The sequence below is a fragment of the Odontesthes bonariensis genome, chromosome 3 (genome assembly GCF_027942865.1).
Source record: "Odontesthes bonariensis isolate fOdoBon6 chromosome 3, fOdoBon6.hap1, whole genome shotgun sequence".
Lineage (NCBI taxonomy): Eukaryota > Metazoa > Chordata > Actinopteri > Atheriniformes > Atherinopsidae > Odontesthes > Odontesthes bonariensis.
In genome coordinates this window covers 1446731-1462648 of record NC_134508.1, presented here as the reverse complement: position 1 = coordinate 1462648, position 15918 = coordinate 1446731, and the positions used below count along the sequence as shown (strand labels likewise).

At 43.6% G+C, this 15918-nt stretch overlaps 1 protein-coding gene across 1 annotated transcript in view; it reads left to right on the top strand.

The window, feature by feature from the left end:
- Window positions 1-15918, top strand: part of stab1 (stabilin 1) — a 175137-nt gene that overhangs the window by 25835 nt on the left and 133384 nt on the right. The window contains exons 11-12 of the mRNA XM_075460052.1: window positions 4075-4151; window positions 11296-11418. Of these exons, the coding sequence (XP_075316167.1) occupies window positions 4075-4151; window positions 11296-11418 (200 nt within the window). The remainder of the gene's footprint in view (window positions 1-4074; window positions 4152-11295; window positions 11419-15918) is intronic.

The following is a 15918-nucleotide window of genomic DNA, read 5'->3' as shown; positions in this document are numbered from 1 at the left end:
TTGTTCATGATCAATACATTTTTCATTTTAAATTTGACATTTAAACATTATAAAACACATTTGTAATAATAGTTTTTGAGTTTTTCTCTCGATTGTGCAAAAACAGGCAATAAAATCAGATAAAATGACCATGAACTGCTCTCTGGTTGGGATGCTGGCACATGGGAAATGCCTTCCTTCTCTAGTAGGTTCATGTGCAGCAACATTTGAGCTTTTTAATTTCTTCTGGACTTATTTCAGTCCAGATGACTTTTCTCCGGGGTTTCGAGGCGGATTTGCCAGCTTTATCCGAGTCGGTTCATTTGGCTCTAACATGAAGAGACTTGTACCCGAGCAGAGCTGTTTTAAAGTCTATTCTCTGAGCGACAGGAGAAATAATCTGAAAGCACGAGATGACGGCAGGAATCCATCAACACAGCTGAAGCTAACGTCATTAGCTCTGTTTGGTTTCTGCACTTCATCTCATTCTGCTCTTTGTTTGAAAACACAAGATGCAAAACGTCTGTCAGAATCACTGAATCCAAACCAGCAGAACTTTGTCCTGACAAACAGGATTCAGTCAGAACAGAGTTTTTCTTCTCTGGGATGTGTGCTCATATCCATAATCCACAGTCACACAGTCACAAACTAAAGCTCCTCATGTGAATACAAACTGTGAGCTGTCGTTCAGCCACAGAATCCACAGCTCTGACCCGATCCTTCCAGCCGAGTCACCCAGCAGACTCCATCTGGCAAGGCAAGGCAGTTTTATTTATAGAGCACAATTCGTACACAAGGCAATTCAAAGTGCTTCACAGCTACATAAAATCACAAGAAGGCAATAAAATCATTAAAAAAAAGTAATAATAATAATAAAAATTAAAAAACCCATTAAAAATAATCATGAATTAAGTAATTAAAAAGTGAAGAGTGCAGATAAAATACTTTCAGGTGTCATATGCACAGCTAAACAGAACTGTTTTCAGCCTGGATTTAAACATTGTCAGAGTTGAGGCCTGTCTCACATCTTCTGGAAGGCTGTTCCAGATGTTAGGAGCATAAAACTGAAACGCAGCCTCACCTTGTTTAAAGGGATAGTTCGGGATATTTGACATGAATCTGTATGGCATCACCATAACCAGTGTCGTGCATTCAAACTGACTTATCCCCGACAGTGTCCTGTGAGCCGAGTTCTTGTCCAGTGTTGGTCAAGGCGAAAGTAGTCCGGCTTGTTTGCTGGGGTCAAGAAATTAGCGCGTTTTTCTTCCCAAAACAGTACGTGTGCTAAAGAGTGATTTATTTCATCACAAAAACCGAAGCCGGCAAAAGTCACTCCTCGTTATCACTTGGGCCCTATACTGTCTCTCATTGTGTATCAGTGCGCACGTCATTCTGACCGCCAGCTGTGCGCACGAGTCTTTCTGTTCTTTGGCAGTGCTCAACACTTACTCTGCAGACAACTGGCCATCGGGTCCAGCTGGTCTGGGACGCCTCTTCCAGTTGATCTTGGGAACATGGAAAAAAGTTCTCAGACGCCTGCATTCAGGAGTGCAGGGAAGTCCCCGTTATTTGTGATGCAGGCAGCAGCTGTCCCGCGGCCGCCGACATCCTCATCTATGGAGAGATTTTGTATCTGGGGCATAACTAAATCCCACTCGTGGCAGCAGTAACATTCCACCTCTGTCTGCATTACTTCGCACTTCAAACAAGTGCACCAGGATTTGTCGGCCACCCTGGGTATCGCAGCTCCAGCAGTGGCTCCAGCTTCTGTTTCCATCACTTCTCTGTCCACCCTCTCTCTTTCTGCCCGATCTAAGTCCATTTGGCGAACTTCCTCCTCAGTATAAACGGGTTCATAAAGATACCCCCTTGGCTCTGAACGGAAGTCAATATGTTCCTCGTCGCTCTCGTTGTCAGACATCTTCCCGAGCAGTAAACAAAGTGAATCGACTCGTGCGCACAGCTCGCGGTCAGAATGACGTGCGCACTGATACACAATGAGAGACAGTATAGGGCCCAAGTGATAACGAGGAGTTACTTTTGCCGGCTTCGGTTTTTGTGATGAAATAAATCACTCTTTAGCACACGTACTGTTTTGGGAAGAAAAACGCGCTAATTTCTTGACCCCAGCAAACAAGCCGGACTACTTTCGCCTTGACCAACACTGGACAAAAACTCGGCTCACAGGACACTGTCGGGGGTAAGTCAGTTTGAATGCACGACACTGGTTATGGTGATGCCATACAGATTCATGTCAAATATCCTGAACTATCCCTTTAAGGCTGATTTATGGTCGGTGACGCAAGACGCAACGCAAGCCCTTGCGCGGTTGCGTGTGTCTTCCTAAACTCCCGAACAACCGACTGTATTTGTCAAATCAAATCAAATTTATTTTTAGCACATTTCATGTACAGAACAATTCAAAGTGCTTCACATAAAATAAAAGCATTGCAGCAGGGAGTGGAAGAACCATTAAAAATGCATAAAAGAAATTTTTTAAACTTCACGCAAGACGTGAGCGCGAGCCACTATCTACATCACATCCGGCGGCGTGTTCATCTTCCGGTTTCATCCCCTAATAAAAGACCGCTGTTTTCACACGCCAAGGTAGAAAGAGAAGAAGAAGAAGAAGAAGAAGCATGAATCCAGTCGAAGAGAGACTTGCCGAAGAGGTCCTGGCGGTGAATTTCATCTCATCGTAGTAGGTTTGTCATTGAAAAAACCCGCTGCGCCACCTACTGTCCTGGCGGGGAATCGCCACGCAGCACACGCAACCGCCGACAAAGCAAAATGGAGCATAAACGTCTCGAGCCATTAACGCAAGGGGAGTTAAAAGAGGTATAACTCAGCCTTTAGTCCTGACTCTGGGCACCAGCAGCAGACCCCTCCCTGGGGCAGGAGACATCTCCCCGAGGCAGGAGACATCTCCCCGAGGCAGGAGACCCCTCCCCGAGGCAGGAGACCCCTCCCCGAGGCAGGAGACATCTCCCCGGGGCAGGAGACCCCTCCCCGAGGCAGCAGACCCCTCCCCGGGGCAGGAGACCCCTCCCCGAGGCAGGAGACATCTCCCCGGGGCAGGAGACCCCTCCCCGAGGCAGGAGACCCCTCCCCGAGGCAGGAGACCAATCTTTGAGGCAGCAGACCCCTCCCCGTGGCAGGAGACCCCTCCCCGAGGCAGGAGACCCCTCCCCGAGGCAGGAGACCCCTCTCTGAGGCAGCAGACCCCTCCCCGGGGCAGGAGACCCCTCCCCGAGGCAGGAGACCCCTCTCTGAGGCAGCAGACCCCTCCCTGAGGCAGCAGACCCCTCCCCGAGGCAGGAGACCAATCTTAGAGGCAGCAGACCCCTCCCTGGGGCAGGAGACCCCTCCCCGGGGCAGGAGACCCCTCCCCGAGGCAGGAGACCCCTCCCCGGGGCAGGAGACACCTCCCCGAGGCAGGAGACCCCTCCCCGGGGCAGGAGACCCCTCCCCGGGGCAGGAGACCCCTCCCTGGGGCAGGAGACACCTCCCTGAGGCAGGAGACCCCTCCCCGGGGCAGCAGACCCCTCCCTGGGGCAGGAGACACCTCCCTGAGGCAGGAGACCCCTCCCCGGGGCAGCAGACCCCTTCCCTGGGCAGGAGACCCCTCCCCGGGGCAGGAGACCCCTCCCTGGGGCAGCAGACCCCTCCCCGGGGCAGGAGACCCCTCCCTGAGGTTCTCAGAGCCCGAGTTGGTTCATATGGCTCTAACATGTCAGAGATGTACTTTGGTGCTTCACCATGAAGAGACTTGTACACAAGCAGAGCTGTTTTAAAGTCTATTCTCTGAGCGACAGGAAGCCAGTGCAGAGACCTGAGCACTGGACTAATATGGTGGTATTTCCTGGTTCTGGTCAGGACTCGAGCAGCAGCGTTCTGGATGTACTGCAGCTGTCTTACAGTGTCTGCGGTGTCTGCGGTTTCAGATTTCAGATGTTTCAGCCGCCAGTTTTACAGAAAAGCAGCGATTGGATGATTTAATCTGTCAGTGTTATATTTACAGAATTACAGCCTTCGCTTTATATTTTTAATACAGTTTCATCTGTCCGTGACCTTTGACCTGTGTGTGTTTTACAGAGAGAGGCTGCTCATTGAAGCTGAGTCACGTCGGACCTTTGACAGCTTTCATCCCCCTGCTGAAAGCACCTCTGACTGTAAGTTAACTGGGTTTGAACCGCTTTAAGCCTCCTGAAGATCATAACCTCGCATTAAGTTAAAAATATGGATGTTCTGTATTCATTTCAGAATGAAATGATTCAAGTATGTCCTCCTAAACTCCCGAACAACCGACTGTATTTATCAAATCAAATTTATCTGTAGCACATTTCATGTACAAACAGTTCAAAGTGCTCCACATAAAATAAAAGCATTGCAGCAGGGAGTGGAAGAAGCATTAAAATACATAAAAGAATATAAAGAGAAACAAATAAAATCATTTAAATGAATTTAAAAACAAGCAAAAGTCCAGATAAGTTCAAAGATATCGTGCAGATTTCATGCATAGACACATGAGAACAGAAATGTTTTTAACCTGGATTTAAGAATGTCTCCATTTGGTGAGAGTTTAATCTCCACTGGCAGTTTGTTCCACTTGTTTGCAGCATAACAGCTAAATGCTGCTTCTCCATGTTTAGTCTGGACTCTGGACTGGACCAGCTGACCTGAGTCCTTGGATCTAAGAGCTCTGCTGGCTTTATATTCTCTGAACAGATCACAGATTGTAAACCATCAGCAGGCTTTTAAAATCTATTCTGTGACTGACTGGAAGCCAGAGTTAAGATTTTAAAGCTGCTGTGATGTGTTCAGATCTCTTAGTCCGGGTTAAAACTCCAGCAGCAGCGTTCTGGATGAGCTGCAGATGTTTAATGCTCTTTGTGGGAAGTCCAGTTAAAAGAGCGTTACAGTAATCGAGTCTGCTGGAGATGAATGCATGGATGAGTTTCTCCTGGAAACCTTTAATTCTGCTGATGTTTCTGAGGTGGTAAAAAGCTGCCTTGGTGACAGCTTTGATGCGGCTGCTGAAAGTCAGATCTGAGTCTATCAACACTCCGAGGTTACCGACTCGCTCAGTGATTGTAAGGGCATTTGTGAGCTTTTTAAAATGGTGGCATACCTCCAGACTTGTGTGTTCAGAAAAAGGTGACGGTCCGGTCTATCGGAACATCTATAAGATCAACTCACCTCAGTCTGCTGTTGGTCTTTGCATTTAAATGCTCCATCTCAGCACTTTGCCTGCTACAAACTGTTTTATAGATAAAGATTTATAAAAAAAAAAAAAAACACGATTATTGCGGCAAATACAAGGCAATTTTATTTATAGAGCACAATTCATACACAGGGCAATTCAAAGTGCTTCACAGCTACATAAAATCACAAGAAGGCAATAAAACCATTAAAAAGGAATAAAAAATAAAATAAAGAAATTAAAAACCCATTAAAATAGTCATTAATTGATTAAAAAGTGAAGAGTGCAGATAAAATACTTTCAGGTGTCATATGCACACCTAAACAGAACTGTTTTCAGCCTGGATTTAAACATTGTCAGAGTTGAGGCCTGTCTCACATCTTCTGGAAGACTGTTCCAGATTTTAGGAGCATAAAACTGAAACGCAGCCTCAGCTTGTTTAGTCCTGACTCTGGGCACCAGCAGGAGACCCCTCCCTGGGGCAGGAGACCCCCTCCCTGAGGCGGGAGACCCCTCCCTGGGGCAGGAGACCCCTCCCTGAGGCAGGAGACCCCCTCCCTGAGGCAGGAGACCCCTCCCTGAGGCAGGAGACCCCTCCCTAGGGCAGGAGACCCCCTCCCTGAGGCAGGAGACCCCTCCCTAGGGCAGGAGACCCCTCCCTGAGGCAGGAGACCCCTCCCTGGGGCAGGAGACTAGGGCAGGAGACCCCTCCCTGGGGCAGCAGACCCCTCCCTGAGGCAGCAGACCCCTCCCTGAGGCAGCAGACCCCTCCCTGAGGCAGGAGACCCCTCCCTGGGGCAGCAGACCCCTCCCTGAGGCAGGAGACCCCTCCCTGAGGCAGGAGACCCCTCCCTGAGGTTCTCAGAGCCCGAGTTGGTTCATATGGCTCTAACATGTCAGAGATGTACTTTGGCGCTTGACCGTGAAGAGACTTGTACACAAGCAGAGCTGTTTTAAAGTCTATTCTCTGAGCGACAGGAAGCCAGTGCAGAGACCTGAGCACTGGACTAATATGGTCGTATTTCCTGGTTCTAGTCAGGACTCGAGCAGCAGCGTTCTGGATGTACTGCAGCTGTCTTACAGCCCGTTTAGAGAGCCCAGTGAGCAGGCCGTTACAGCAGTCTAACCTGCTGGAGACAAACGCGTGGATCAGTCTCTCTAAGTCTCTTAGACACTATTCCTTTGATTCTGCCAATGTTTTTTAGATGGTAAAAAGCTGCTGATGTTACTGATTTAATGTGGCTGTTAAAGTTCAGGTCTGAGTCCAATATTACCCCGAGATTTCTAACCTGATAATTAGGGTTTAGAGAGAGAGTCTCAAGGTGACTGATAACACTTTCTCTTTGTTTCTGTGGGCCACAGACAATGATTTCAGTTTTGTCTGAGTTTAGCTGGAGGAAATTGTTTTGCATCCACACACTGATCTGTTCCATGCAGCGACACAGTGTATCTACAGGCCCGTGTTCTCCTGCCGTCAGTGACACGTAGATCTGAGTGTCATCTGCATAGTTGTGGTAGGACACATTATAGCTGCGTATTAGCTGGCCTAGTGGAAGCATGTACAGATTGAACAATACGGGTCCCAGGATTGACCCCTGGGGAACCCCACAGGTCATAGCCATTTGGTCTGAGACACAGTTACCAATTTCAACAAAATATTTCCTGTCCTCCAGATAGGACTTGAACCAGTTTAAAGCACGACCAGAGATTCCCACCCAGTCTTCTAACCTCTGTAATAAGATCGCATGGTCAACTGTGTCAAAGGCAGCACTCAGGTCCAGCAGAACTAAGACTGTGACTCTACTTGCATCTATGTTCAGGCGGATGTCATTTGTCACCTTGATCAGAGCTGTCTCAGTGCTGTGGTGGGGCCTAAAGCCTGATTGGAAAGTATCAAAAGCATTGTTAGACAGGAGAAAGTCACTAAGCTGTTGGTATACAACTTTTTCTAGGACTTTGCCTAAGAATGGCAGGTTTGATATGGGCCGGTAGTTGTTCAGTACTGTGGCATCAAGATTGCTCTTCTTTAGAAGAGGCTTAATGACAGCGGTTTTTAAGGCCTTTGGAAATGTTCCAGTCTGGAGTGAGATGTTGACTAGATGAGCGAGTTGTGGTAACAAACTGCTCAGCACAGCCTTTAGGAATCTAGTGGGCAACTCATCAAGGCAGCACGTTGATGAACTCAGACTGCAGATGGTCTCTTCGACTGTTTTGTCAGTAACAGGTGTGAAATGTGTCAGCTCTAGGTGTCCAGCTGGCTGCAGAGTAGTTATTTGTGTTGTGGAAATTATTGCATTTTTAATGCCTTGAACTTTGTCATTAAAGAATGTTGCAAACTCATTACACTTGGATGTAGAAATGAGTTGTAAAGGCAGTGAAACTGGAGGGTTTGTTAACCTGTTTACTGTAGCAAACAGGACACGAGAGTTGTTACTGCAGTTTTTGATGATTTCAGAAAAATAACTCTCCCTTGTTCTACGCAAAGTCTGGTTGAACACACATAGCTTTTCTTTGTAAGTCATAATGAACCTGGAGCTTTGACTCGGCTCTCCGGCACTCCCTTTTCTGTGCCCTGACAGACTCTTCTTTCCTCCATGGCGCCCTTTGCCTACTTTTAACCATTCTAACCTTGACAGGAGCAATGGTATCCAAAACATTTAAGAGACTTGATGTGTAAGAGTTCAACAGATCATCAACACCAGAACACAGGGTGTTCTCAAACCTAATCATTTCCATAAACTGTGTCCCTGTTTTGTCATTTATGAGTCTTCCCTGAACAACTGCAGACCCGGCTGGTGTTTTGGGTAAAGTAGATAGGTCGAAGAAAACACAGAAATGATCAGATAAAGCAACATCGACGACATTCACGTTTGAAATAACAACACCCCTTGAAATGAGCACATCTAGAGTGTGCCCTCTGTTGTGGGTGGGCTCAGTCACATGCTGAGTTAGACCAAACATTTCAAGGACAGCAGTGAGCTCTTTAGCTTGCTTGTTATGCGCTACGTCCACATGCACATTCAAGTCCCCTGTTATGACTAAACAGTCAAAAGCAGTGCACACAATTGAAAGTAGTTCAGTAAAATCATCAATAAAACAATTCTGTGGAGGTTTATAAATGGTGATATAAAGTATGGAAGATTGTTTTATCTCCATTTTGAATGACACATACTCAAATGATGAAAAAAACCCAAATGACAACTTGTGGGTGGGTATATTGTCCCTGAACATGGCACAAACACCCCCACCCCTCTGGTTTTCTCGTGTTTCAGACACAAAATTGAGGTGAGGTGGACTAGACTCAATCAGGACTGCATTTGCTGTGTTTTTGTCGAGCCACGTCTCAGTTAAAAACATAAAATCAAGATTGTGAGAGGAAATAAAACTATTAATTAGGAATGATTTGTTACTTAAAGATCTGACATTGAGTACTGCGTGTTTGAGATTAATTATAGTTGAACTGGATGCTGTGTTCTTGCAAGGGATATGGATCAGATTTCTCTGATTGGACAGTCTGATTGTCCCTCTCTTCACTCCATCCTTGGACCTCTGGTTGAGATGGTGTTTACCAACTCAGAGGCCCTTAGCGTCCTAGACAACAGCATTGACGCTGTTGGAAATGACAGCTGTGGGCACCGGTGGTGGGGGCCATGCTGGGGGGGCTTTGGTCGATGGAGTAGGCTGGGGAGGGAGAGGGGCTCGATGCTTCTTTGAGGATAGAATTCTTGATCTTGCCATGTTTGGCGTGAGAGGAACCATTTTAATCCCCGATTTCACCAAGCTTTCAAGGTGATCATGAAGTCTCCTGGGTGACGGTGGAGAAGAGAACGATGGTGAAACATCTCTGGAGGGTGTAGATGCAGCAGGTGGGTCCCAGGCCTGTTGGGAGGCCCGTGGTGAAGGCGATGGTGGAGCTGCTGAATCCTGTGTTCGGGATGCTGGAGGTGCTGCTGTGGCTGCTGTGGCTGAATCCTTTGCTGGGTCCTTGGGTGGCGAGGCAGGAGCTCTTCTCTGGCTCGTCTTCTCTCTCTGCGGCAGCACAGGACCCGGTCCTGGTCCTGGTCCTGGTCCTGGTCCTGGTCCTGGTCCTGGTCCTGGCCCCTTCTGATGCCTCAGAGCGTGGAGAAGATTATCCGTCAGTCGTCTCACTCCACCTCTGTTCAGGTGTGGGCCTTTTCTTTGAAAGAGATCATCTCTTTGCCAGAAAAGATTAAAGTTCTCGATGAAATGAGGTCCTCTGGACTCACACACTTTGGACAGCCATGTGTTCAACTGAAGCAGCCGGCTGAATTTGTTGATCCTCCTGTCGATGTTTGGGAGAGGTCCACTTATGAATGTTGGTATTGTCACTTTATCAAGACTCTCAAACAGTTTCTCAAAGTCTTTTTTTAAGATTTCAGACTGATTCTCTCTGATGTCCACTGCACCCACGTGCACAATCAGCTGTTTCACCCCTTGGTGTTTTGCCAGTACCTCTGGTAGTAATCTTGTGATGTCAGAGACAGTGGCACTTGGATAGCTGCATGTAACCATTCTCTTTATCTTTATATTAGATATGGCTCCGTCTCCAAGCACAAGAGTATCTTTGACCTTGACACTCGGCACAGTTTCTCTGTCCATCTGCTGCTTTGTACCGTCTCTCTGTCTGTTACACTCAGTCACATTTGGCTCTGACAGTGGTAAAAATCTGTTTGTTAACTTTATTCCGGGTGATGTTACATATTCTCTGTTGATACCAACAGTTTGACGATTCTTCGGCTTTGCACCAAGTCCATCATACGTGCCTTTACAGAGTCTTGGAAAAGACACAGTATCATTTAGCTTTAAGTTGGAGGTAGCAGTTTTTTCACCTTTTCCTTTGGAAGTAAATGTGGACTTCTTACCACTGGATTCCATTGGGAACGTTTCATGAAGTCCCATTTCAGTTTCTAAGGCAAAAATCCTTTCTTGTAGCGCCCAAATTTCTTGTTGATATATCCGACAGCTTTCACAGGGCATGTTGAAAGGATTATAGTCGCTGGCTCGTCAGATAAGATGTAAAAAGAATAAAAATGATTTTAAAAAGTCTTGGTTCACTTAAAAGAAAAAGAATAAAATTAAATCCAAGACTTGTGGAAAGAAGTAAAATGATTTAAAAGCAAATAAAGCGATAAGCAGCAGGAGGAAGCAGAGACACGTCTGCACTCTTCAGAAGCAGGAAGCAGCAATCAAGAGCACTAAAAACTGTTGTGGGAAAATGTCCCCAACAGAAAGGTTGCCAGATGTGTTGGTTGGCTGACTAATGATCAAACATTGTTTTGTTTGTTTGTTTGTTTGTTTATTTATTTCAAATTTGTATACAGAATAGAGTTTCACAATTAGCTACAACACAACAATTTGAAAAGGGGATGGAGGAAGCTTTGCTTTTAATATTCCAACCCGCTCACAACAAAACAATCACAAAATTCACAACAAAACAAACATAAAAACACAATTCACTACAATAACTCTCAACACAAACACAGGACAGAGACACAGACAGGCCCAGACAAACTCCAACCCTACACCCCTCTCCCCACAGAATATACATGTGCATATACATACATACATATGTATACACACACACATATATATATATATATATATATATATATATATATACACAAAATCCGTATATATTAAGAAAAAATAAAATAATAATAATAAATTTAAAAAAACATATATATATAGAGAACATGTCACATCATACTACATCAGTAGTGGTAGTTGTAGCAGAAAGAGTAGTAGTAGTAGTTAAAAAAAAAAAATATATATATAATAATAATAATAATAAAATAAAAATAAATAAAACTACCAATAGTTAATACAATAGGTTTTCGGGCATCAGTCACTCTCCTCCTGGTATTTCACCTTTCATCACCTTTCTTTTGAACATTATTTTAAACTTCACCATACTTGTACAGGTTTTTGTTTCCTCTGTTAGACTGTTCCATAATGTGCTCAAACCTGATTAAAAAGGGATGGAAGATAAAACCAGGGACGTCAGAACAAACTGTAGCAAACTTTACTGTGACACTCTTGATTGATGAGTACTTTGATGAATCCTGATCTTTCCAACGACGCCGTCTCTGCAGGGTGTTAACGAGGAGGTGGTGTGCACGCACCACCTGATCCTGGGTCAGCACCTCTACAGTTCTCTGCAGGGACAAGACTTCTACCTGCTGGGAGGAGGAATGATGAGGGTCAAAACCAACCAGGTAAAACATCTTCATGCTGCTCTCTTTGCAAAGTTCCACTCGTCATTTCTTTATATTTTACTTCTCAGGAATCAGACTTGATCCTGATCAGCAGTTCTGCAGCTTCCTGAAGCTCTTTCAGAGTTTCTCTGCTTCTTCCCTCATCTTCAGTCCAGTCCTTGTACCTGAGGATCTTCAGAGGAATGTGTTTTCTCTTTGTTAAGCCACTTAACTCTGAGCTGTGAACCATTCAGGCAGGAAAAAGGCTCCTAACTCAAGGGATGAACCAGTGTTGTGTCCAACTTAGCAAAGAAGCCGTTTTAAACTGGATCTTTAGGCACTTTGTTCCCAGCAGCCTGTCACACATTCACCTCCAGTGAATGTGAAAAACAGGACTTTATATCACCAAACAGGAATAAAATTCAGTAACATAGATGAGATTTGGAGTCATTTTTACATTAATTTACTCAAATAGTGGCCCAAAATGAACAGAAACAGACATTTAATTATAATTTCTTGTATAGCTATTAATTTCCAACTACATTTGTATGATTTTGACAGCCATATTAAGTATTTTATGTGGTTTTTGAAGCATTTTGGTCACGAGACACCTTTTATTTTATATTTTGCATCCAAGCAGCTTAAGTGATCTTCAGCAATAGTTTCAACACTTTCTGAAGGTCTTTCAACGTTTTTCTTTGGACATTTTCTGCTTTTTTTCCTCATTTTCAGTCCAGTTTTTCTTCATTAAGCCACTTAACTCTGAGTTATGAAGCATTCAGGCAGGAAAAAGGCTCCTAACTCAAGGGGTGAACCAGTGTTGTGTCCAACTTAGCAAAGAAGCCGTTTTAAACTGGATCTTTAGGCACTTTGTTCCCAGCAGCCTGTCACAGAGACACATCATTTGTTCCCATTTCTTTAGCTGCATCTGTGAAAAACAGCTTCATAGTTTCAACTTTGTTGTACATTTATGTTAAAACTGCTTTCAGTTACCAAAAGAGTCAAATTAATATATGAAATTCAGTTTAAAAAAAATCCTAATCCCAAAAAAATTAATGTTATCACGTCTAAAAGTAGAAAAAAACAGAGAATAATAAGAATTATATGTTATACAACATCAAGAAAAAGTAAATAAGATTCAATTTAAAGCTTAAAAAAGGAATATAAGATATAATCTAATGACTAATTATGGAACAATTAATATAAATGAAATGATTAAACTGTTTTATGCCACCAGAAATGAATCATCTAGAAGCTCTTTGTGGGTTTTAGGCTGGAATTAAGATTTGTTCCCATTTCTTTAGCTGCATGTGTGAAAAACAGCAAAGATAACACAGTGTGACAGACAGAAAACAGGATTTCTGCAGCAACAAGGTGATTCCCAAAGAGCTGTTAGCTGAAAACTTGGCATATCTCAGCATGGTGTGCAGTGTGTCCTTAAAACATTTGAGGAAACTGGACAAGTGGAGGACAGAAGAAGAAGTGTCAGGCCTAAAGAACTATCTCCAGCAGATGGACAGGATCTGAAAGTGATGTCCTTAAGAAAGAGGAAAACATCCAGCAAAGACCTGACACAGGAGCTGAGAGATGCATCTGGACCTTCAGCTGATCCATCTGCTGTTGGCCCAAGCCTCATCAGAAATGGGCTCCATGGAAGGGTGGCTGTCAAGAAGCCGTTCTTAAGGAAGGGAAACGGGGAGAAAAGGCTGAGCTGTGCCAAAGGACACAAGAAGTGGGCTGAAAATCAGTGGCAGCAGGTCTGATGGAGGGATGAATCCTCCCCAGAGCCCGGAGCTCAACATTACTGAAGCAGTGTGGGATCATGTTGGCAGAGAACGGAACAAAAGGCAGCCCACATCCAAAGAAGAGCTTTGGGATGTCCTTCAAGAAGCCTGGAGAACTATTCCTGAAGACTCCTTAAAGAAAGGACAGAAAGCTCGTCTGAGAGGGTTCAGGCTGTGCTGGAGGAGAAAGGAGCTCAGAGCAGATATTAACTTTAAAGCTGCTCAGAACTGAACTAACTCTGGTTCTGCCTCAGATTCTGGGTTTATGTTCATGTTGGAACATGTTTCAGTGAATCTCTGCAGCTGTTACCATGGAAACATCTGCAGATATTCACTTTAAAGCTGCTCAGAACTGAACTAACTCTGGTTCTGACTCAGATTCTGGGTTTATGTTCATGTTGGAACATGTTTCAGTGAATCTCTGCAGCTGTTACCATGGAAACATCTGCAGATATTCACTTTAAAGCTGCTCAGAACTGAACTAACTCTGGTTCTGACTCAGATTCTGGGTTTATGTTCATGTTGGAACATGTTTCAGTGAATCTCTGCAGCTGTTACCATGGAAACATCTGCAGATATTCACTTTAAAGCTGCTCAGAACTGAACTAACTCTGGTTCTGCCTCATATAAACAAATGAAAGGTGTCTCATAACTTAACTCAGTTCTGTATTATTAAATGCTTTTAATTTCTCTCTATCTGGATAATTAAAGATGCAACAAAAACAGTTCATGAAATATTTTTTAAACTTAATTTTTATTGTTTCACACAATCAGAATAAAACCAGAGAAAAAAATAACTGCTTCAGAAAAATCAACAACTAAAGAAAATGACTTTTCTCCCCAAAACGATTCCATCACACAAAGTAAGCAAAGAGACAGCAGCGTGGTGCCGTATCCCTCCGCCTCATCAGAATCAGCTTTATTGGCCAGGTTTGAGTAAACAAACAAGGAATTTGACTGTACAAAGTACAACACTCAACAATAACATAAAAGAATAAAATTAGAAATACAGAACAGTGCAGCTTATAATCTAATCTCTGCTTTACTATGACCCACCACCTTAAACAGAAAAGCCCCACATGCTGGTATCTCTGGTTTGTTTATGTAGCTTAAACTCTGAAACTTTGAGCCCAAGTTTAACAGCCAACAAAAGTACATTTTGATTTATTGGTTTAATGTGCAAATGAAAGCGTGAAATCCTGCTCTGCTATGTCATGGCAGGAGTGTTTGCTGCTTTACTTTCTGCTCTTTCTTTAGTTTTCAGGTACTTAGAAAACCTCGTAGCTTGAAACTCTATGATTAAATTTGCTCAAACAATATAGAAACAGGAAAATAACTTCTTCCATTTCTTTGGAAATTGTGTTAAAAACATTTATCAGTACAAACAGTTTTTCTGTTTGAGACTTAATTCAGATTTTTAAATGACTGGACGGCATAAAGAATATATTCAGGGCCGTATGATTTCCGCGATCACGGAATTGGACGATTAAAACGGAATCTATTTTTTAACGTGGAATTCGACTGAAATGTGTGGAAGAGGAACGTATGTCTGGAGAAAACTGCACCGAGGGAAGCAAATCTGGGTGGCACAACAAGCCCCCTTCCACAGGCTGAGACCCTCCCCCATTTACTTTGTGTACATTTTAGTCGTTTACATTAAAAACACACTGTTGTTTGTAGTAAAATAAGAGTAAAAAAATTAACAGGATTCCCAAAAATGTAAAACGGAATTTGGGAAAAAAATAAAGGGATTTATAGGGCTGTGTGTGTGTGTGTGTGTGTGTGTGTGTATATATATATATATATATATATATATATATATATATATATATTAGGGCTGGGCGAGTTAACTTATTATCGCGTTAACTGACTAATTATTTAACAGCGATAAATATTTTATTGCGCATTAACGCAGTTTTATTCTTTTTAAATGATTTTTTTTTTGAGTCTTTAATGGAAAGTTCAGAGAGACAGGAAGCAGGAGGCAGAGAGAGGGGGAACAACACGCAGCACAGGGCCGTCCGATGCAGGATTCGAAAAGTCTGTTGCTCACAGGCTTTTATTTTGTAAAAGTCTGTTGCTCACAGGCTTTTATTTTGTAAAGGTCTGCTGCTCACAGGCTTTTATTTTGTAAAAGTCTGCTGCTGTCTGCTGTGGAACAGGAAAAGAAAGTAATCGGCGGATCCACCAAACATGGAGAAGGGTACGGAACTTTTACTCGGCCATTTTCATGTTAAAGTTCTTCCAGACGGCGGAGTCGACAGAACCAAAGTCATCTGTAAACACTGCCAAGTTGAATTGTCTTCTCAGCGTAGTAGTTCCAGTCTAAAATATCACTTAAAGGCAAAACACACAACTGATAGCAGCAAGTCATTCAAGGAAACAGACAGTGGAGCGAGGCTTCTACATAAAAACTACAGAAAGATGCTGATGTTAAAAGTGTGTTTGCACAACAAATGTTATGGCACTTTCATTCATATGGCAGCACATTTAAAATAAAGCTAAATGCTAAAAGCTATACGCTACTTTTGGATTCATTTTTGGATTCTGCGTACAAATGCGATTAATCGCGATTAATCAGGGAAATCGTGTGATTAATTAGATTAAACATGTTAATCGTTGCCTAGCCCTAATATATATATATAAAAAAGATGCTTTAGAGGCGACCAATAAGGTGTGTAATATTCGCTCCAAAGCTGGCATCATATTTGTGAACCCTCACACTTTGCTGTCCCAC